This window comes from Amblyomma americanum, chromosome 4, assembly GCF_052857255.1.
Source record: "Amblyomma americanum isolate KBUSLIRL-KWMA chromosome 4, ASM5285725v1, whole genome shotgun sequence".
NCBI lineage: Eukaryota > Metazoa > Arthropoda > Arachnida > Ixodida > Ixodidae > Amblyomma > Amblyomma americanum.
In genome coordinates this window covers 171,385,145-171,407,421 of record NC_135500.1, presented here as the reverse complement: position 1 = coordinate 171,407,421, position 22,277 = coordinate 171,385,145, and the positions used below count along the sequence as shown (strand labels likewise).

The following is a 22,277-nucleotide window of genomic DNA, read 5'->3' as shown; positions in this document are numbered from 1 at the left end:
TTATCCCGCGTGGACATGGAACGGCGCGCAGTAGAGACGACGAGGACACGACAGCTTCTGACAGCGCAGGATGGTGATGCACAATGAATCGGAGCGGGGGCGAAACGACGCCGCTTGTAGCGACGTCGATGTCTCACGCAACGCACGCTGCACCTGAGCCAACAGTCTGAAATCTTTCTCTTAGTTTCATGCATTACGCAGCTAAGTGCAGGCATTGCCAGCTTGTTTCGTGCTTTGTGGCTGGAAGAAAGTTCTAGTCTGGTGCTATTAACTACATTTCTTTGGGGTTTCACGCCATTCCCTTCCAGAATCATTATTTATAATAGTTTAAATTTGCAAGCTAATTAGTTTACACCTTTTCTCCCATCGACCACTTCTGAGTAGCGCCTCTATAAGGAACTGCGGTAATGTGGTGAAAAAGAAACGTAATTTTTTAACCGAAGTATAACTCTGTTACTTCCACATTTTCGGTTTCTGCGCGCACGTAAATACACAATTGTGAGAAAAGCCTGCCATTCTGCACCCGGGACTAACGTAGAAAGACAGGCCAGGATTCTCGCAGATATAGCGGTATAACTTTATAGCCTGGTGGAATGAGATTATAGGCCTATTCAGAGTGAAACCTCGGGGCGCTTTGCTTCACACAAGCTTTAAGGCGAAGTGTGAGAAGCGCGGAAAAACCTCCTGAACGCTCGAGGAAAGCTGGCACTCCCTCCCCTCTTTTATCGCCGACGAAGCGCTGGCTTTTATGCCAAGCGGAATATTCACTTGCTTGCACGCTTTTCTTCGAGCATATATGCGTGAGTCAGTGCGTGCCTGCGTGCATGTGTGTGTGCGTGTGTTCGTTCGTTCGTGCGTGCGTGCGTTTGTTCGTTCTCATTCACCGTTTAAAAGGCATGCTTTGGTGCATTTGTTTCTTTTGTTAGATTTTACGCTCAGCTCCCTTTTTTCTTCACTCTGCTCACAAGCTTATCAAGACTGATCGCAAAACAAAACAAAAATCATACCGCATCCTGCAGCACGTTGAACACTTTGCACGCGGCACCCCTCTTCTGTACTCATATCGCCAGCATCGTCTTTACAAATTTCTTTTTCTCACTTGTATATCACTAGGGCCTAGGGCTGTTCCAGGGCCAAATACGTAATAATAAAAACTTGGGTCACAACGCGACATTTACTTTTTGTTGTATGTAGCACGGGCTACGGTAACACCTGTGAGCAATACTGCCGAGCGCAGAAGTCCTTCAAGCACGAAGGAGCCCCAAATTTCGGGAATTAAACGTTATCTTAAACAGGAACAACCAAAGTGTATTTTCCGTGCGCATGCTTCAAAAGGGAATCAACGATATATGAGACAGATACTGCGCCATTTCCTTTCCCCAAAAACCTATTATAATTATTATTATTATCATTATTATTAGTAGTAGTAGTAGTAGTAGTAGTAGTAGTAGTAGTAGTAGTAGTAGTAGTAATAGTAGTAGCAGTAGTATTAGGTATCGGCCTCAGTTCAGGTCTAAAACAAGTTGACTACACGTACAGTGGACCGGCGCTCAAGTTTGCCGTGTTAACTGCAGCGCCGTAACACAGCATAGCGAGAGAAGCAAGCACTTTTTGATGCACTCTTAGTTCTTTTCCACGCCGCTGTCGTGCGCTTATCAGCATAAGCTTCAGCGCACTGTCGAAGCCACACGTGCCGTGCGCAGCTACCTGGGCTACGCCGAGAGAAGCTAGGCAGGGAATGCTATCAGCAAAACGCGGGACTTTAATCGCTCATAATATGTTCTCGCTTTTTAACGGCCCAAGCTGCTAATGACAGCAGTTTTTAGCCGCCGAATATAACAATTGCAGCGCCATCTGGGCAGCGCAGGTTCCCTACACGAACACTATATCGCCAGGAGAATCGAAAACTTGTAAAGTTTTACATAATCGCAGTTTTGTGGAACGCTTGTTATCCTGTCACGAGCAAGCATAGTTGTCCGGCGTCCCGCCGCGCCACGTATTGCTGATGGCATTGGTCCATCGGAGAGGCCAAAAAAATTAAGAAGAAAAATTGGGCCTTTTCATTATCCCGGTTCCGCTCGCAAACCAAGGCAGCTTCGCACACGTGTAAGGCCGCGTGTCGAAGCGCTTACGTCACCGTCCCGACTGCTGCGCAACACCTCGTGGTCGTTCGCATGCCCAGCTCCTGAAAGCCCGGAGCGAGTTTCACTTCATCTCGGCACACAGCGTCGCATAAACGACAAGGTCGAGACGAGAAACACAGTATGAGTGCTTATTGGAGCAGGAAATTCAGGACATACATGGAACATCTCTCTCACAGTACGTGTACAATGGATCCGTCGAAATGCACACCCCACACAAGCCTTGGTGGATGAAACAAATTACGACTCAACACCTTCACGTCCGCTCCAATCGTCCCCCAACCTCTCCGGAGGCAAACCTCCGCCTAGAAAAAGAAAACTTCCCCCGTGTGGTGCCGACCTCCCTGGCGGCCTCGAGCGCTGGGCAGAGGTCTTGCTTCGAAGGCTACGTCTCCATGTCGCCCTCAGCCCAGCAGTAACCTGGTCACGGGCGGCACAGTATCATGCTCCTTTCAGCGACTCCTGCGCCTTCTGTCCCGCTCCTGTCTGAAAGGCAGACACTAGACACCTGCTCTGAACCTGCCCCTTTTTGCGCGCCAACCGGTAGAAACACCTGCTCCGGAGTCGACCGCCCACAGGTCGACAGCCGGATGTAGAAGGCTGGATCTCTGGGCCGCACCACCAGGCGTCACTGGACTTCCGTCAAGACTCCGGCGTGAATCCCTATGCGTCAACAATACTTTATGCTTGCAGGCTCGCTGCCGCAATAAAATAAACCAGCCGTGAAGACAATTTTTTTCTTCTTTCGTCGTTAATCTTTAGCTAAGCAGCATTCTTTCATTACCAATCATGCCAACCGCAACTAATCATTTAGCTTCGCGGTAGAAGGAAAATAGGAGCAGTTTGCTTTTCTGCCTTTTTTCCTTCTTAAATCTTGACGTACTACTTAAAACCACTAGGAATTGTCCAGCTTTAGCGCAGAAATTCTTTCTACGAACTGCACGCCAGGTTTACTCCTACTTTTGCGTAAAGAGTGCAGAGTTGTGCCTGTAGATCCTCGACAAAACAGAGGGGCTTCTGAGGACAATTTGCTTGAATGCATTTCTGAGACAGTTGCTGCTATGAGCTTCGGAGGTGCTTCATATTTTTCCGGTTGTACTGATTGAATTTTGCTTCTTCCAGCCAGTTCGAGTGTGAAGGTAGCATTCGTTTCATGAGTAAAGAATATGTTTGCAGAATCTCGAGCTGAGAGCAAATAATTTAGCGAGTCACTCTTTTCCGAAAATTTTCAATTTCGTGGCGTAGATTTCATTCAAATATGTGTACCATCCGCCTTGTCGACTTTGCAGCTTTAATAACATGCTTCTTTGTTCTACACATCTCTTTGTTGTTATTGCATGCAACGCTTACTAAGCGTTCTTTCCTTTCTGCCGGACCTTTCCAAGACCTTGCCAACCACGCGGAGAGCCTCACATGCACGTCTCTTTTACTCATAAAGTACTTTAACTCATCCCATTTATTTAACCATGGGGACCAGCACACTCCGCTTTTTTTTTAATTCAAGAGTGTACTTCCTTTTATTGAAAGTTTCCTTCGGGCATATCCTCCTTTTTATTCCTGCATCCCATTTGCATGGTCGAATTCGCACACTCTTATCTCTTCTATGTCTCTACTCCGGCGAGGACAAAATCAATAGCCCCATCCGGTGCCGCATCTGCTCTTGCGAGGTCCCGGATAGAGAAAAGAGTTGGTCTAAAAATAAAACCAAAATTGCAGCGGTCCGAAAAAAGAAAAAGAACAACTCGTGTAGAGAGGGGCCAGTGGCGGTGTCTCCAAATCGCGCGTTAAAAGCTCTCGACACTCCTCTCGCTTTGTCCTCGGGCGCTGCTTTCGCCTTCGTAGCCAGCCCCTCGTTCGGCCGACCGGCCACCGCTGCTGCATCCCTCGCAAATGGCCCATGAACGGCGCCGACGCCCGAGCTCTTCCAGCGAATTCTTCCGAGTGCGCAAGCACGCTCTCACACTCTCTCGCTGCTGCAACCCGCGCTGCGTAGCCTCCTCCAACTGCCTGCATCGCGTAGTGTACGCAGTCTTCTCTGTTGCTTGCCCGCGTCCAGTCTGCGGGCGCGAAGCGGGAGCTTCGGCGCTCTCGGGACGCGAATAGCATGGCGACGATTTATGCGCAAACCGCGGGAAACTGGCTCCGCGCTTTCGTACGCGGGGGAGGCGTGTCCACGCCAGTGTGCAGGGTGTGCGCGGTAGAGATTTGTGCCGCTACCACTACTTTCAACCACCGCTGTTCCCAGCCCTGTCTCGTAACGTTGCGGACCACTGGTGGCGCTGCGGCGATAATGGTTATGAAAATGCCGCCCGCTTCTGTGAACTGCAAGTGGGAGTTGTAAGTGCGGCGTCGTGTTTTGTTATGAATTACTTCGCAATGGCCATACAGCGTAATTTATGTTGCAGCGAAACGGGAACGCACAGGTGGGGAGACGCTGCGAACTCCAGGAGTTAAAAATAGTCGCGAAGGGTTCTATAAATGCGTCGTTAAAGCGTTTTTTTTTTCTTTTTTTAGCATATTAAGGGTTTGGTACACTATCAATACAAAACATACGCTTTAGTGTGTGCCGAAATGTAAAATAATGCCGAAGGATAAGGCAAGATCGGACCACAGATCTTATGTTCATTACTGCGCGTCAAGTAAGCTTTAGTAAAGTAGCTGTCATGCTTCAGCGTGCACTTCGACATATGTTCGTAATAGCTGTTAGAGAGCGACGTTGGAAATATTTTTCCATTGGCCACGCCACAAACATTTCCAGCTCTGTTTCACACTCTGTATTCGCTAAACAAATCGGTCGCGGCTGTCTTCCGTTAGCGGAAGCATTTTATAGAGGCGATCGCTACTAACAATTCAGCCGCTATTTCAGTTCTCCAGCTCCAACACAAACGTTTTGGAGTAAATTGTGTGAGGTCTCATCAGCAGGTCATGCAAAGCGTCGCATTATGTTGTTGCTGTTGTTGTTGTCCACATACTATGGCACATGACCACATAGAGGGATTTGCCAAGAATTGCGTCGCATTAAGCAGTGCACCAGTTTTGTTTCTTTTTTCTCTTCTTCTTTCTGATTAAAATTACTCGAAATTCTCTTAAAATGTCGTTTAATTGTTTTAATTGGTTTTTAGGGAAAATTAAATGGCGCAGTATCTGTCTCATATATCGTTGGACACGCGAACCGCGCCGTAAAGGAAGAGATAAAGGAGGGAGTGAAAGAAGGGAGGAAGAAAGTCGTGCCGTAGAGGAGGGCTCCGGAATAATTTCTATCACCTGGGGATCTTTAACGTGCACTGACATCGCACAGCGCACGGGCACCTTTGCGTTTCGCCGCCATCGAAGCGCAGCCACCGCGGTCGGGTTCCAACCCGGGAACTCCGGATCAGTAGCCGAGCGCCCTAACCACTGAGCCACCGCGGCGGGTCTCATACGTTCGCTGTTCGCCGTTTCGTCCCTTGGGTTTCTCTGACAGCGTCGCCCGAGTGGTGCTCAGTCTTCATGAAGTTACATCCGTTCGCCGTTTTGTGATTGCGTCCGGCGGTTCCGCCGCTTTGTGCGTAAAGTGTCTTATCTTTGCGTGTGTTTGACGAGCGGTGTGGTGCGCACTCGGGTTGTGGACAACATGGCCACGCCTGGTCCGTCAAAGAAGCGTGAGAAGTATTCCTACTAAATACGGTGACCTTGCTGTCTAGCGTGTACAGTGAAAGAACAACTTTGACTCAAAAACAGGCACAAATTGTCGCCAGCAAGAGAAATTTGCCGGGAGGTAAAATCAGTGACATTTTTAAGCCGTTTTCATCTCAATAAAGTATTTTTTTAACTTCACAGATTTTTTGGGCTGTTCGATTATTCGGACCATTTTTTCGGGTGCCTTCGAGTCCGAAAAATTGGTCGGCGACTGTACTTAAATTTGTTCAATTGTGACAGTAGCTCAACTATGCTCGTTTTTCGGTCCCTTGCTGCGTTAATATTGCAGGTTTTATTAATTCATATCTATATTCTATACTGGTATTGTTGGGCATGAAAGTGAAATGATTAGACAGCAAAAGAAGAAAAACCATAAATGAATTTTTTCGAAAAGAAACTTTTTTTTTTTCACCCGTGTATCCCCTTCACTGCGTATTTTTTTAATTGCTTTTTGCCAAGGACACATTGTACACACTAGAGTTGGGAGGCTCGTTGACCCCCACTCTGTGAAATTTAAATACAGTTCAGACTTAGTGTACCACTGCATTTTACATGGCTCTGAATAATGTCCTGCAGACCGTGCAGACATTTGGCCAACGACACTCATATAAAAATAATTGCACACTCACATCACACCACAGCTAAACAAAATGGAGGAGAGCTTGCTTCATGCTAACTTTTGGAATGCAACTTGCAACATAGGACCGCGTACCATGGCTACTAGCCGCAAACCCTGGGTTCAGCAGCTGAAAGAAGTAAAAGACCTAACCCCTGAAACTATAAGCTCTTAAGGCTTGACTGAATCTAAAACAGCCTCCAAATAAGAACAAACTGACATATCAAGGAAAAGCTCGTCACTGCAAACGTGCAGTGCAAACTTATTATGGCAGAGTAGAAGTATTCCAGAGCATACAGTATTATTTTTCATAATGCTGCAGAGCAAATATCACACCATGAACTCTGTACAGATTGCCAGAGACAGCTGTTCCTGCAACCACTTCAAACAGAAACAAATAAAAAAAATAATTATGTTCTCAGTATAAAAGCGAGACTTAGATGACAACTACATGTTTTCTCTCACTGTCTGAATAATGTGATAAAATAAATAAAAGCACTGTCATATTGTTTCCAAAGGCCTTCAAATGCGTTTCACGGCGTCAGGACATAGTTCATTACTGCCACAAACAAAATCAATAACAAAGAACAGCAAAAAGACGCTTCAAGGTGAAACTACACAATCGCAAGGAAGCGCAAACGAAAAAAAAAAAGCCGCAGCATATACAGCACAACTAAATACAGTGACAACAACCGAGTCCCCGAATAACGCATTCCGCTGCCACGTCCTTCCTTCTACGCTCCCCTTGCAAATTCAGCTGACGCTCTAACTTAAAAATAATAATTGGTTTTTTGGGGAAAGGAATTGGCACAGTATCTGTCTCGTTTATCGTTGGACACGTGAACCACGCCGCAAGGGAAGGGGTAAAGCAGGGAGTTAAAGAAGAAAGGAAGAAAGAAGTGCCGTAGTGGAGGGCTCCGGAATAATTTCGACCACCTGGGGATCTTTAACGTGCACTGACAACGCACAGCACACGTTCGCCTTAGCGTTTTTCCTTCATAAAAACGCAGCCGCCGCGGTCGGGTTCGAACCCGGGAACTCCGGATCAGTAGCCGAGCGCCCTAACCACTGAGCCACCGCGGCAGGTTAAAATGTCGTTACTAAAGCAAAAATCCCGAGAACGAATGCGATCACCTAATCAAAGTATTAAAAAAGGCGTTGTTCGGCCTTTAAGCAGTCAACAGCCATCTGTTTTTTCTGAACAGTTTCCTGTTTCGGCGCATTCTCTCAGAGTTTTAACCAGATATAATTAGCCTAAGCATACTGACATACAAGAAGAGATGCATGAAGGCAAAAATTTCGACGTCTGAAAGTTATTCCTCGATATTTAACTCTTAAATTCGGGTTAACGAAGCGGCGCGATGGTCTAGAAGAATAGCGGGAAAATGCAGTGCTCTGTCTGCCCATGCACTTATTTCTGCCCTAGTGGTATTAACTTTTCAATATTTTAAAGGATTGGGCGCGGTCCTGAACAAATGAGTCATGTTAAGGTGCTCAAATTTAATGAGACCGTTACTTTTGCTTCCAGCACTACCCTCTGCTCGGAACGCAAGATAATGAGGGTCTTTGAGAGACTATATAAGCCTTGAATGAGCTTCCAGGAAATACGTAACCAGGCAATATTTACTGGGGAACATTTCCTCTTCTTAGAGATACTAACGAGAGCCATTTTGGTACCCTTACTTTCCACTTTCTCAAAGAAAAATTGACACGGTCATATCGAGCTTCCCGAACATCAAACGTAGTATTTTGATACTCGGTTTGATCGATGGACGGTTTGTTTTTTCATGACGCATTATGTACTTCATAGTTCGCAGACTCACTCTTTTAGTAAACAAGCAGTGATATCATCGTACGTTTTCGATGTGCAGTCTTGTGGAAGCATAAGATACTCAGGCCTTCGAATCCGTATTCGAAGTTAGAATGAGTATTGCTGAGCAAGAAGCAACTGTTAATGTTTTTATTGCTTTTATATTAATTCACTTTCTGAATTATCACTTGACAAATGTATCATGCAGCGTCATTATGTGAGGTTCAAAAGCAAATCAGAGTTCGGAACAGATAAGGAACTTCCTTGTTTTTTATTATCGCACTTAACCAAAAAGCCAGAGACTCGTATACAGTGCGAAAGCACGGCGTACTAAGGTCAGAACCACCGTATTTGTGCCACGTGGAAGACGATGATTGGGCAGCGGCGAGCGACGGAACGCTCGCGCTAGGCCAGGCTAAGTTCTGTGTTCGCGCTCCCGGTCGGACAGTAAGGTTACGATTATGCTAGGCTCCAAGCCTCCGGATTAGTGCTTTCGCACTAAAATTTTCTAATTAAAATATTTTGAATTCCACTTTCAAGGCAATGCTTGTGCAACTAGGTGTGTGAATAGTTTTTTTGAGAAAGCGAATCGAATACGAATAGTCCTGCTTCGGCACTCAATTGAATACGAATAGTTTAGCTATACACCAGATTGAATACGAATCCAATAATGAAAGAACCGACTCCAATACGAATCGAATATTTGTATGATTATTCGCTACTTGCGCGAATATTCGTGCAAAACAAATATTCGTGCGATACTTCGAAGAGCTGTTGGCAGTGCCATCTCTCATTTCATAACCTTTTGGCCTTGAGGCAATAAACATCGCTTGAAAAAAAAAGCTGTTGGCAGTGCTTAAATTCACGGAGTTACCGCTACAGATGTCGTAAGACACAATAGTGATCTGCACCGTGGAGCTTGCAACACAAACCCAGACTATTAATTGTGTGACCGTCAGTTCATCCGCCTCGGTAATTTTTTTTTTTCTGTTGACGACGATGAACAAACTAGCGCCGCATCTCAGTTGAAGAAAGGTACGAGAGTTATGAGCCACGGCCTCCGAGATCAGACATTAAAGCAGGCTACGATCGATCTCGCTGAACCCTGAAGTGTCGCCCAGTCTCTGAGGCCATCTCTTTGAGCATCACCACGAATCCACCACGTCGCGGCGCTTAATGCATAGGAAAAATAGCGGAAGCATGCTGTGCTACATCGGAGAGAGTCCTATTTTTGAAACAGCCGTCGCAGGAAAATACGGCGTGTCCGATTCGGACCTTGTCTCTGCTGTTAGAAAACTATTCGAACACTTGGGCTCGTATTCGATTCGTTTCGAATATTTTTGAATATGCAACATTTGATTCGTTCAGCAAATCGAATAGAAGGATATTCGATCCGAAAAATTCGAATACGCGCTCACCCTTAATTGTAATCAAAATATCATCGCAGTTTTCGATCCTTAAAATGCAAGAATGTTTTTACACGTCAAAAAAAATTATAGCCGGCTTTACGGGCGCTTGGTCTATTTGTGTTAGTCATCGGGATGGCTAATCACCCTTTATACTTGCTTGGCTGGTTTTTGACTCGTCGATGTCTTGGATGAGAGTTAGCAGTAATGCAGCTTACCCCGAAAAAGTGAGTCATAACACCGCATCACGCTCAGTACTCTTGTTCCCACGAGTTATGGCGACAATGCATGAATCATACAACTATTTACCTGATATGCGTATTATAAACCATTGTTCTTGCTGCGGCATAACAGCGACGGCCATTGTTCTCAGGGATTAAACATTTGCTCTTGCTCACTCAGCCTAACTCCACTCATTATGGACAATTTATTGGGCTTAGCGCTTCTCGCGCGGTTTCCATTACACAAAGCATTTTTCGGGAAGCACTGCTCTACTAAACGGCTCTTAATGATCTGTCTTGTACCCGCCTTTGTTCTCCCTCCTATTACTATGAAGCACTTTGCTTGTCCACATTCCACCGAAATATATTTCCGTGCGCGCTTTTTTTTCTATAATGTGAACTGCAGTGTAAGTCAGTTCATAGATGACACTGAACAAACCAGTGGGGATGTCCGTTCTCCTTCTTTGTCTAGTCCTGCTTTCACTTTCTGCTGGTTCCTTCAGGTCCCTTCAATGCCGCCGTATTCAGTACCATCAGGCAGTGCGTACTCTTGGTTATCTGTTTCGGTTTGATCAACAGCACCAGGAAAGGTTGATTCTATCTGTCATGTGCTGCCCTCCGGTCAATGCTCTGAAGTCAATAATAATAATAATTGGCTTTTGGGGAAAGGAAATGGCGCCGCAGTATCTGTCTCATATATCGTTGGACACCTGAACCGCGCCGTATGGGAAGTGATAAGGGAGGGAGTGAAAGAAGAAAGGAAGAAATAGGTGCCGTAGTGGAGGGCTCCGGAATAATTTCGACCACCTGGGGATCTTGAACGTGCACTGACATCGCACAGCACACGGGCGCCTTAGCGTTTTTCCTCCATAAAAACGCAGCCACCGCGGTCGGGTTCGAACCCGGGAACTCCGGCTCGGTAGTCGAGCGCCCTAACCACTGATCCACCGCGGCGGGTCTGAACAATCGCTTTCTGTGACCTCCATGTTTAAGCACGCGCGCGGTGAGACGGGCCTCCCCGTGCATGCGCCCTCCTCTGAGATAATGGTGAGCTTCCTTTTTTCTTCTTTTCGTCGCGCTGTTGCGAGAAACAAAGAAAGGAACTGCATTTACACAGCTCGGCATCTACTTCCTCTGCGTGCCGCCGTTCTCTCCATTGCGCCGCCACATTGCGCGCATGCCCTTGTGTAGGCCCCTGCCAGGACCAGCGAATGCCGCGTGAGCCGAGACACGCGGTGCGGTTGACACGGGCCCCTCAGGCCAGCCCTGCTGTCCCTTCTGCTGCAGTGACCGCAGGCGTCTCCGCAGCCTTGTCGCTTTCCTTCCGTCCTTCCCTCCACGGTGCCCCCTGTCTTTGCTTTCCTTCAACGAACGGCATTCCGCTTTCGTTTTCGCTTCCCGGACTGGTCACTGTCATCGCTTCTCTGCTCATAGCTTTGAGCTACACGTATGTTGTGTTCGGGATTTTTTTGCTTTCCGTCCCCTCGTGATTCCATTCTGTCGTCGGCGAGAAACTGACAGGGCGTGAATTGCTACCAAGCGTGAAGAGCGGCCAGGGCTGAGGGACGGGGAGGAAGGCCAGACGTCTTCGTCTTGCATCGTTCTTTAAATTTTCTTGTTTCTCAGTGTTCTTCATATTTTCGCTTTGCTCTGCCTGTGTCGGGAATGGTCTTCCTTTTCCGTGGTGCCGCTGACAAGCGCGTAAGGGCGAGTCTCGACGCCCCCTCTTAAACCAGCTTCCTTCTTATCAGAAATAAACAGGACATTAGAAGGTTATCAACCGTACGGGCACCTAATCGTTCGATAAGTTCCCAGATGCTGCAGGGACGGCATTTGCCCCAGGCAAATGCCGTGGCCACCAGTCTCTGCGACAACCCACTGCAGCAATCTGTCATTTGAACCCACTTACTTCTCTTTTTTTTCGTTTTTCTTCCGCGATTGTCGCTGTGTTTGTTTGTTTTTTCGCTTAGAGCGCAAATGTTGTAAACACTGTGTTACTTTACAGCAGCAGCTGTATGGGGAATGTGTGACGAAAAATAATGTCGTCGTCGGCATCGTGTACGCACGCCAACCCCCCTCCCCCCCACCTCCCCTGGAGGATCCCACCGACGGCATGTGGTTGTCTTGTTCTACATTCTAATCAGCTACCTTTCAGGTAAAAAAAAAATCGATGGGGCTATTTACTTCGCAGTGATGAAAACCGCGTATATAGCAATAAACATCCCCCCCCCCCTTTGCCTTTTGTATGGTTTCGGTGAATGTTGGCTTCCTTTGTATGTATGTAGTAACAGACCACTCATTTCTTTACCCTTGTCTTCTAAACAGGTTAACGAGGGCCTCGCTTGAGGCAGTCTTGATGCCGTAGGTAGCATAAGAGGGTTCTCGCACATCTGCTGCCCTCACCGTTCGATCACGTTTGACGTGCCACTTGAGCCATTACAGAACGTTCTGCTTCAGCCGATATCATCGAAGGTGGTGCTGGCGAACACTCTAAAGGTTCAGCTACACGCAGCATGAATACGCTCAAAAATATAAGGTTGGACAGCCACCGTGGCTCAATTAGTAGAGCACCGGACGCGATATTTGGAGGTCGTGGGTTCAGATCCTAGAAACAGCAATTATTTATTTTTTCCTCTACGTTTTGATCAATCATCTTTCAGGTAAAAAATGAAGCGCTGATTTAATTCGTTAACCTAGATGCGACGTAGGTGCGCTAGCACAATATGTATGTGCCCTCCGCATAGGTTACTTATGACAGTTTTACAGATAATGTAAACAGCATATGGCGCGACGCGGTTTCTGCATTTCCACTTGACTGCAGCTGCCGCGAAACCAGTTTTCCTCCTTCACCAGGACACATAACGGCTTTTTCGCTAGTGCTAGTGCACGAGAATGAAAGCGAGATTTCCCGAACTCCACTTTGCCACCCGCAGCCCGTCGCCTGTCACGCTCTTTGTCTTCTCTCTCCCACTCACATTTACCTCTCCACTTAAGCTGGAGAAGGTATTTTTCCTCTCTCCCCTTTTGCCCCCTGTGGCCGCTGGAGGCTTCGCGAGGACACATAACAGCTTTTAGAGCGAAAGCTCTACTTCAATACCAAAGCTGCAAAGCAGGGCCACCGCTGAAGCAATGGACTTGACCTTATATAAATAAATAAAATGCCGCGACTGGGATTCGAACCCGCGGCGGTGCAAACAGGTCAGCTTCGCTGGCCGCTGCACGAGAGCGCTATGCCATCGCCGCAGCTGATCACGCCTCGTGTTGAACTGCAACGCACTCTCGCGCTGTGTTCAACTTCAGTCTGCGGCGCGAACAGATCAGATCAGCTTAACCTCGATCAGTGTTTAACTTGAGTCTAATATCGGCGCCAGATGTGCCGAGGACCCAGCGAAACAAAACCACGGGCCAATCAGGCTTAGCACATGCTTTCGGACATATACTCGGCTTAACCGTGCTAAACCCCTAATATATTTTTTTGCTTGTGACACACCTAGTGCTTGCGCACTAAAAAATTTCCCATTATTCAACATTGCAAATATGATGAGAGAACATTCCCTTATTCCTTCCTTGGTTTTGTTTAGCTTTGGCTGCCTCCATATGCGAGATGTTTTAGGGGATCTCGATACTAATTGCAAAAATACGGTTTCTGATGTAAAAAGAAGCTTTTTGCGGCATATTATTACCAGCGTTGGCGGCCGTCCAAACAGAGGCGAATCCTGTTATCTATTAAAGCGATCGACTAAATTGTAATAGTTGTCTATTGTCACGCGGTGCGTGTGCCACGGAGCGGCGGATTTGAGAGACGCCACTTTGCGCTTTTTGCAGGCGCACGCGGTTCTCTAATGTAGAATGGCCCAACTTTGTTGAGCCAAACCAGTGAGGGTAATCATGATTTAGAAATTGTAAAAACTGATATGGCTATTACTAATGGCCGGCTACACATCTCTAATTGCAATCAGGCTCCTTCGGTTATACTTAAATAGTTAAAAATTAGGTTTATTTCATCACTCTTCTTGTTAACGTGATACGCCTGTTTGTTTTTTTAATTCCGCTAACATTGCTATTACTACAACGTAAAAACCTTATCTTTACCTTGATAACCTTTTTTTTAATTAGTGGCGGGCTTCCCTAAAACACCTGGTATGTCACAACGAGCCCCTCAGTTTCCTAGTCTCGCGTGATCTTCTCGTTAAGCTTCCTTATGTCCTACGTTTATGTGCTCTACAATAAGTTGTGTTCTTCTATGCGCTGCTCTGTCTTGTCGGTTTTTTTTTTGTTGTATTTTTTTTTGTCTTGCCTTCCTTTGCTTCTTTCTATCCTGCCCCGTTCTGCATGCCCTTCCATGGTCTGCTCTGCTGTGGTCTGGTCTGATCTTCTGTACTTTTTCTGTTCACTTCTGCTCTGTCTCGTTTTTTTTTTTTCCTCATTGTCCTCTAGTTTACGTTCTGTTTTAAACTGCTCTCGCTAGCTCTGTTTTATTCAGTTCTATTCTGCACTAACCTGCCGTGGACTGCTGTGTTTGGCTACGCTCAGTTAAGCCCGCATACCCTGTTTCGCTTTGCTCTGTTGTTCTGTTAGTATTTGATTTCTGGGGCTCCCTCGCGCTCTGTTTTGATATTTCTTCTACGTGTTCTGTTCTCCATATGATGTTTTGTTTTATCCTGTAATGTCCTGCGTTTCTCCGCTCGGCCTTTGCTCTAATCTTATCTACTACGCTTAGTTATGTTGTTCATTGCTCTTTTCTGTAGTCAACCACACTGCCTGCTGTGTGGCATTCTGCTCTGTTCGGTCCCATTCAGTTCCACACACTCCTGTTCCCTTGTGTCAACGCTCCCCTATCCTGTGTTCTTCATTCCTGGTTTCATTCTCTGTGTCTGCTCGCTTCCGCTATTGCTCATTTTGCTGTACACCGGTCTACTTTGCTCTGTTTTGTCCACCTCTGTCCTGCCACGCACTGCCTTGCGTTCCTCGGTGCTATTTGTCTACGTAAGTCTGCTTTGCTAATTCTTGTTTCGCTTTATTTTGGTAAAACATTTCACGTTTTTGTTTGACTTCACTCATTTTCGTACCAGTTAAACCTGATTATGTATAAAAACTGACTCATTAACTTGTTATGGGGCCCGTCGCACGAGCTTTTAAATGGCATTCAAAGTGCATCTCATGTCAGTGCAGGAGAGGATGAGTACCGATATTTTACCATTGCGTTTACGATGCGACACTGTGGAGCGTACTCTATCGATTACAATTAGATGGTTTCCGTCAAGGCCTGTTTAGCAACAGCTATGCTGTCCCACGCATTCACAACATTTGTTCGTTTGTTTTTTCTGCAATGACTGCCGAATAATAACGCGTGTTTTGCTTAAAACAGCTTTGGTGTATTGTGACAAGAGGGCAATAAGAAAGCAATTATTGAGATGTAAGAAAACTTACCAATGCTTTAGCAATCCTTGAAGCGTCAGGTAATCCGAAAAAAAAAAGTCTTGTTTACTCAAAGTTCACCGTTTGCCGGTAGTTGAATAAGCAGCCCATTATGGCAAAAAGCGTGCATTTATCATTGTATTCTCTGCTTAACAATGCAGTTTATGACGTCGGGATATGAACAAAAGCACTGAAAAAAACGTGTATTGCAGTGAAGTCTGCTGAACGAACTATGAAAAGTGAATGGGGCATTCATAGTTCTGCTGTGCAATAAGAACTTTTTATAAAAAGTTCGTTGTTTTTGCAGCTTGTTGTACAGTCTAGGCTCTTTCAGTCCAGTGCGCAAAATTCTCTCATTATGAGAACGTATCGTCTCAGTTATTTCCATTGTCCACGCTACACCAAAGTTAGACAAAGGAAATTTTACTTCGGTCCGTGGAAGGAGGCTTAGACTGCAGTAGATAAAAAGGCGACGTGGAACTTACTCCTTGCTCTCTTTTCTTGCAGCCGTCAACCAGGAGTTCGACGTGCAGGTGTACGACGAGTTCGTCATAAAGGGCAACACTGGGGTGCTGCGCTGCCAGATACCCAGCTTCGTTAAGGAGTACGTCACGGTGACGTCTTGGGTGCGAGACGATGGCCTTGTCATCCACACGGACTCAGACTCAGGCAAGCATGTTTTATTTTTTTATCATTTTACATCCATGCATTGCGTACTAGTCACTGCACTCATGTCTAGGGTTCGGTTTCTGCTTCACTGGTCTTATTTTATACTACGTGGCTCCAGCAGTTGCTGAAGGCAAACTGGCGCAGTTTATTTGAGACATCTGCAGTTTCGCTGTTGTGAATGTTTCAAGAGATGCTGCTGTTCCGTCGACCAGGCCATTGAGTGTTTGCTGGGCTCCACCCTAAACAGTCCCAATCGGCGTGTTGTTCTCGCCTATTATTTTATCAACGCGACTGATGCGGCCGAGTATGTGTTAGCATTAGTGTTCCGCTCGGACGGAGCAGCCATTGCCGCTGACGGATTCCAACCGTGCGAGCGGGTGACGTCATTGAGTCCGTCAGACTCCGTGTGACAAGCCGCTCTACTCTCCCGATCCATTACACCAATCACAGTGGGACACGCCGCACCCCTCTCCAATCTCCTTCCACCGACACCCGTCGCCTTCACCCTCTCTTCGTCTACCCACTCGCACCTTTCCTCTCCCTCCTCTTTCCTGAAAGGGAAGAGGATGATTTCACTCTCTACACTTTGCCACTTGTGAAACGAGACTTCAGAAGGACGAACGAACATATCTTTCCAACGTGAGGGTTCTAATGGTAACGCATTGATTTGTAAATGGATCAGCGTAAAGGTGGGCGTTCAGTCTAGATGCTCATTGTGGATGCCAAACGTGTGCTCTATGCCACTGCTGCCATGCTACCACGTGTTTGCTGCCTTGAAGCTCTCTAAAAATCTTCCATCTATTTGGATTTGGTACCCCCTCTTCCCTTCAACCAAAAATGTTTAATGTGTTATTATTATAACCTCATGTTGGAAAGATCTTCCCCTGAATGGAAACGCGCTAAACAAATAGTATCTGGTCGAGGTTCATCGCATAAATAAGCTGGGCCTGCTTGACATTCATAAGTTATGCATATAGCTGCAATCGAAAAACCACGGTTCCGCGGGGCATGTCGCTGGCATGCTGGGCACTGTGTATCGCTGGACGTTAAGTTCTCAGAATACCGGAACTGTGGCACAGTAGCCGACAGAGCTTTAGATATTGTAAATCTGTTGACAGCATCTTTATGCACAAGCCTCTAGGTAGCGAATAAATCGCACATCCGCAGCTATCAGCGGTAACACGAAGATTTTAAGGTTTTATTTGATAGGAAACCTCAGAGATTAAATGGTAGAGGATAACGCTAGAAAGCAGGGATACATTATCATAAGTGAAAATCAACTGCGTTGTTACCTGCCTTCATCGAGCAAACTCTTTGTATCGGCGTGTGTAACGAAGCGTTCTTGTATCACAAGCCCAGAATTTCATACTACACGCGTAGGATCGAACTCTCATTTGATTCAAGAATCGCGTTGGCTGTTTTGAGGCACATTACACATTCAGTTTCGGCTTAGAAACAAGGCAGCGAATGGCAATGGAATGCGACACGGCTCAAGTGCCTGCGCAGGGACAGTACGACAGAGCACTTCCTGCGCTCAGCACGAGCCGCTAAGTTTCTTTTCAAATTATGCTCACTATCGTTGCGCGTGTTCATTCATTCCAGGATATCAGTGCATGAATAATTACTTATGTCTTTCTTTATTAACTTGTCAGAGAAGTTCTTCTTTGCGTTTTATAACAACAGCTTCGCTTTTCTTTACTGCTTCACGCCTCAAAGAGGTGAATGAACCTGGTTAACTAGTTTGCTTTCACCGCACTAAACTTCCATTCTTAAAAGTATGCCAACATGCAAGTATGAGTAATGGTTGCACTGCAGTTATCGCGACGAGACCAAAGTGTGAACCGGTCTGTTCAGCCGGAACCCAACCGGAGAGAAGCATTTGAATCCGTCAGTAGCGGTAAAAGCAGGGTTAAAAAAGGAGAAAAAGAAGTTAGATGAACGCTAGCAGAAGGCCAAAAACGAAGGAACGCCCAGAGCTTCGCGAGGAAAAAAAAAGGAAAGCGTTTCTCAGCTGAGTATGATCAATGTTCCGCCGTAAGTGCGCGTAGCCGGCCGACGCGAATCCGCAGAATTTCATCTTCTTTTCGGTGCTGGCCACGTGCAAGAACGAAGCTGGCGAGATTTTCTCAAGACGGGTGTTTCGGACGACGACGGCGACGACAGCTTCTGAACAAGAAGAGCCGCTGCAAATGGAAGGAGCCGCATTCCTATATTCGGGAGGCGGCCTTTATTTGTGCGCTTCTATCGGCATTTTCTTGTCTCTTTCATGGCTTCGAGAGTGGTAGAACCAAAGCTTCGTCCCAGCTTCATCCCCGGCTACAGCTTCACTCTCCAGCTTCGCCGTTCTTGAGCTGTTCTTCGACGCATCTTTAGTTGAGCATTCTCTTATTCTTATTCTCATCTTTTTTTCTTTCATCATCTGTTCATCTGCCGGACGCCCAATCTCAATACCAAAAGAAACCATTTCAGATACCAGAGCCGGCCATCTCTCAATGCTGAGGTTCTATTACCACTGGAGATCTTTCCCGTTTTCCATTTTTCCTGTCACGTGCGAGGGACTGGTCCCCCAGAAAGGTCCGCGTAATATAAACCTGCCGCTTTATCTCGCGTAAAATTTAAGTGCTTCTCTGATTCGTCCTGCGTCACTTCGATTCCTCGGCGTTTCTATCGGCTGAATTACAAACAAAAAAAAACATTAGTAGCCCACATATTCCTGCAAAAGCCCACTCTATTTGACTGTCGCAGTTTAGATGTTTAGAAGAATTTATTTCCTTCCCTTCACCATCTAGACAGATCTAAAACTGCTGCAAATAGTATAAAAACTGCCCATATGGCAACAGGGACCAATCATCAACCACGGCAAACAATGCAAACTTGAACATCTATAAATATTTCAGTGTCATTAATTTCTGATAGATCAGGCATTTAACAAATACGTGTTTGCCGGCGCATTCTGTATTTTGCAAAAACTTCTCACTCAGCCTGAGATAAAAAAAATCACCTTCGACTGCTTTCCTCAGCCTTTCTGTCAAATGTTGTGGAATGAAATTCTTTTACTTTGTACACTGTGCCTCTGCTCGTCAGATTGAAGAAAAATACACCATTAAAATCACATTAAATGCGCATATAATAACGTGTTAATAAGTGCCTAATAACGTGTTAATCGGGCATAGTGCAAAGCTGCAGTTGCAGGTCTTTAAATAGCGAGCACCAGGAATTTTGACAGGTAGACTGTTAAAAAAGGGAGGAATGCCTGCTGATCAAATAATTGCAAACAAAAATTTATGAAGTTTCACGAAATTAACGCGGGCGTACTTGAATTCTCCGCAGTAATTTCGAACAGCGCTGGTTCCTTAACGTTGCCTAAATATTTTAATGCCACAACTGCAGCCCGATAAAGACAAAATGCGTAGCACGTCCTAAATCTCGCAGGAAGTAATCAGGGCGCATTCTTGCGAATGTGTGCCACCTGTGTAAGGACTGCACACTAGCGCTTGGCCGGCCGCAGCAAACACTGTACAGCGGAGATCGCTGTGCTCAACACATGTATCTAGAGCAGCCAGCGGGGGGGGGGGGGGGGGGGGGGGGGGGGGGGAATGCGTAGCGCTGTGGGGTTATTTACGAGAGACCTCGGTAGGTGCTATGAATAGTGGCTTACTTCATATGCATCAAAGAGCTCTATCGTGCCGATAAGATAAAGACAAACATCTCCAGCGCACCTCCGAGCGCACCGTTTAAGCGGCCTATACAAGTATTTAAATGACTTGACAAACGTCGTACGCAGAACACTAGCCCACCACGGCCACCTTTATACGAGCTTCGTGCGCCCGAGCCCGTATGCAGCTGAGGCGCAGACGAAGAGTAAGATAGAGAAAGTACAAACTTTATTGTGATGAACAATAACCAGCAAGCGGTACGTTGTCCAAGAGTCCAGCCCTGACCGCACTGCAAATCCCTGAAAGGGGCTGGGCACGTCTCATGAGTCGCACATTATAGGCGGTGGCGCCAAGGTACAGGGTCAAGGTTGAAGCTGTTTCGGAAGTTGTATGCCACCACTGAAGGGCCTAGGTAGGTGACCTGCTGCCAAGGTAGAGTCAAAGCGCCGGTGATTTGCCCGAGCTGTCAAGAAACATTATCGCGCAGAAAAGGGTCGTATGCGGACGCGATAACTTGTCCGTTCAAGTCCCCTTGCAGCTCCGCCCTCCTAAGTTGCTTCTGCAAATTGACCACCAAATGGGTGCAATGGCACTAAGAATATTGTAATCACGCAAGCGTCGTGTTCGAAGACGAAAACGACGCCACCTGTATAACGCTGGTCACTTAGAATGCTGTTGTTCGAAAGTGCAAAGTGTTGTGTCTTTTGAATACGCCATGTAACAGCGGGTTAGGTGCCAACAATATTTTCCATCACTGTGTGACACACAAGTCGTAGTACAGGGAATCGTCGCAGGTGAATTTAAGATAGTGCTGTAGGGGAGAGGCGAACGACGTAGACGACCGAGAATTATTGTATTAAAGAGCCACGCTGGCCCCGTTCTTTCTACAAATAATGTACTAAAATTGCATTGTGCACATGGGATTGCCTCTTATTTGCTCCTACAAGAGCTGTTCGTAGTTCATGCGCTAATTTCGTTTTCTGGAGAGCTCTAGAGCTTTCAAGAATGCGCCTAACGGCAATATCGTATACGTGCACTGTAGGGTCCTAGTCCGAACGTTCGGTTCCCTGGATCGCATGATGCTGAAATTTCGGTTTTTTTCAAGACAAACCAGGCGCATTACGGATAAGCTCCTGAAAGCGACTGAAAAGTAAATCTGTGTCTAAATGTTCAGGGCGTGTATTAACGCACACAAGAATGCTGCCAACTTGACGTCTTTTAACGACAACCCTTTTGTGCTTGTTTCAGTGTCTTAAATGTTGATCACTAAGCGTAGAGGCAAGAACCTATATCAGTCACAGTATTTCTTTAATCCTGCGCCATTAATGCGTTAGCAACGAGTTTCTAAATTTAAAGTTTTTTCATTTGTTGTGGAAACATACCTCACGGCCTTCCTCCTTTCCATCTTGTTTTCCATTTAAAATCCCTGTGCGCGGCAAATAAATCATTTTTATAGAAGTCAGCTTTCGTGTATCGTTTTATTATCTTGTGTGTGTGTGTGTGTGTGTGTGTGTGTGTGTGTGTGTGTGTGTGTGTGTGTGTGTGTGTGTGTGTGTGTGTGTGTGTGTGTGTGTGTGTGTGTGTGTGTGTGTGTGTGTGTGTGTGTGTGTGTGTGTGTGTGTGTGTGTGCGTGCGTGCGTGCGTGCGTGCGTGCGTGCGTGCGTGCGCGTGCGCGTGTGCGTGTGTGTGTGTGTGTGTGTGTGTGTGTGTGTGTGTGTGTGTGTGTGTGTGTGTGTGTGTGTGTGTGTGTGTGTGTGCGTGTGTGTGTGTGTGTGTGTGTGTGTGTGTGCGCGCGCGTGTTGGGGAATGTTGACAGGTTACCGACTAGCCCGAACTGCCACACTCTTGAGGGTACTAATAACTCTTCTGCCTAGACGCAATCAAACTGAAAGCGCGACATTGTCAGAATTTTGTTTTTATTCACTGCTTTCTAGGATGATTTCAGCCCCGCGAAATGACTCGTTATCTGCATCATTCCTTACCAGTTCGTTGACGTTCATACTGCTTTCTTTAATTGTCAGACATTTCATGCTGTACGTAATTTGCTGAAGCTAAGCATCTTTATTTTCTTAATGAGCTCTTTGGTGATAAATTTAGTGCTTTGGACTCTTTATCGCAGTACATTGTCTCCGGTTTCGAGTAGGTCCAGAAATTATAGTTACAGGTGCCGTGACCTTTTGTGGTTTCCTATTCCCCGAAATAGGTATATGTGCTGTAACTGTGGCAGCAGGGAAGGGTGGTGGAAAAGTATTACTGAGGTTGCACTAATGAGAGCTTTTTTTTCTTGCCCCGCAGCTTCACACAGAGTACAGTACCCTACGTTAGTATGAAAGCATCTTTCTGTTCATCATCAGGCGCCATATTTTTTTTGGACAAGACTTTTTTTTTTCCTGGGAAACGGCGCACCACCCTCTTTTAAAGTGAAAGGCGTCAATAGAAAGCGAAAGCCGTTTAATGTGACCAGCCTCCATGAAACAGTTGTCCGTCTCTGAGGCGCTAGTTTCAGCTCACGTGTTTGTGATCGCGTAATCTTTTTCGAAACACGCTTGATGACAGCGTACCGCCTAATGGGCCCTTCTGTTCTTCGCTTCGCTAAGTGCTCTGCGCTCGGCGCGTTAGGCGGCGCTTTTGAAGCAACGGAGCCGCGGTGCCTAGACGCGAA

General features: G+C 46.3%; 1 protein-coding gene across 1 annotated transcript in view; it reads left to right on the top strand.

Annotated features, from left to right (window-relative positions):
• Positions 1-22,277, top strand: part of LOC144128652 (cell adhesion molecule Dscam1-like) — a 312,363-nt gene that overhangs the window by 175,427 nt on the left and 114,659 nt on the right. The window contains exon 3 of the mRNA XM_077662219.1: positions 15,798-15,959. Within this exon, the coding sequence (XP_077518345.1) occupies positions 15,798-15,959 (162 nt within the window). The remainder of the gene's footprint in view (positions 1-15,797; positions 15,960-22,277) is intronic.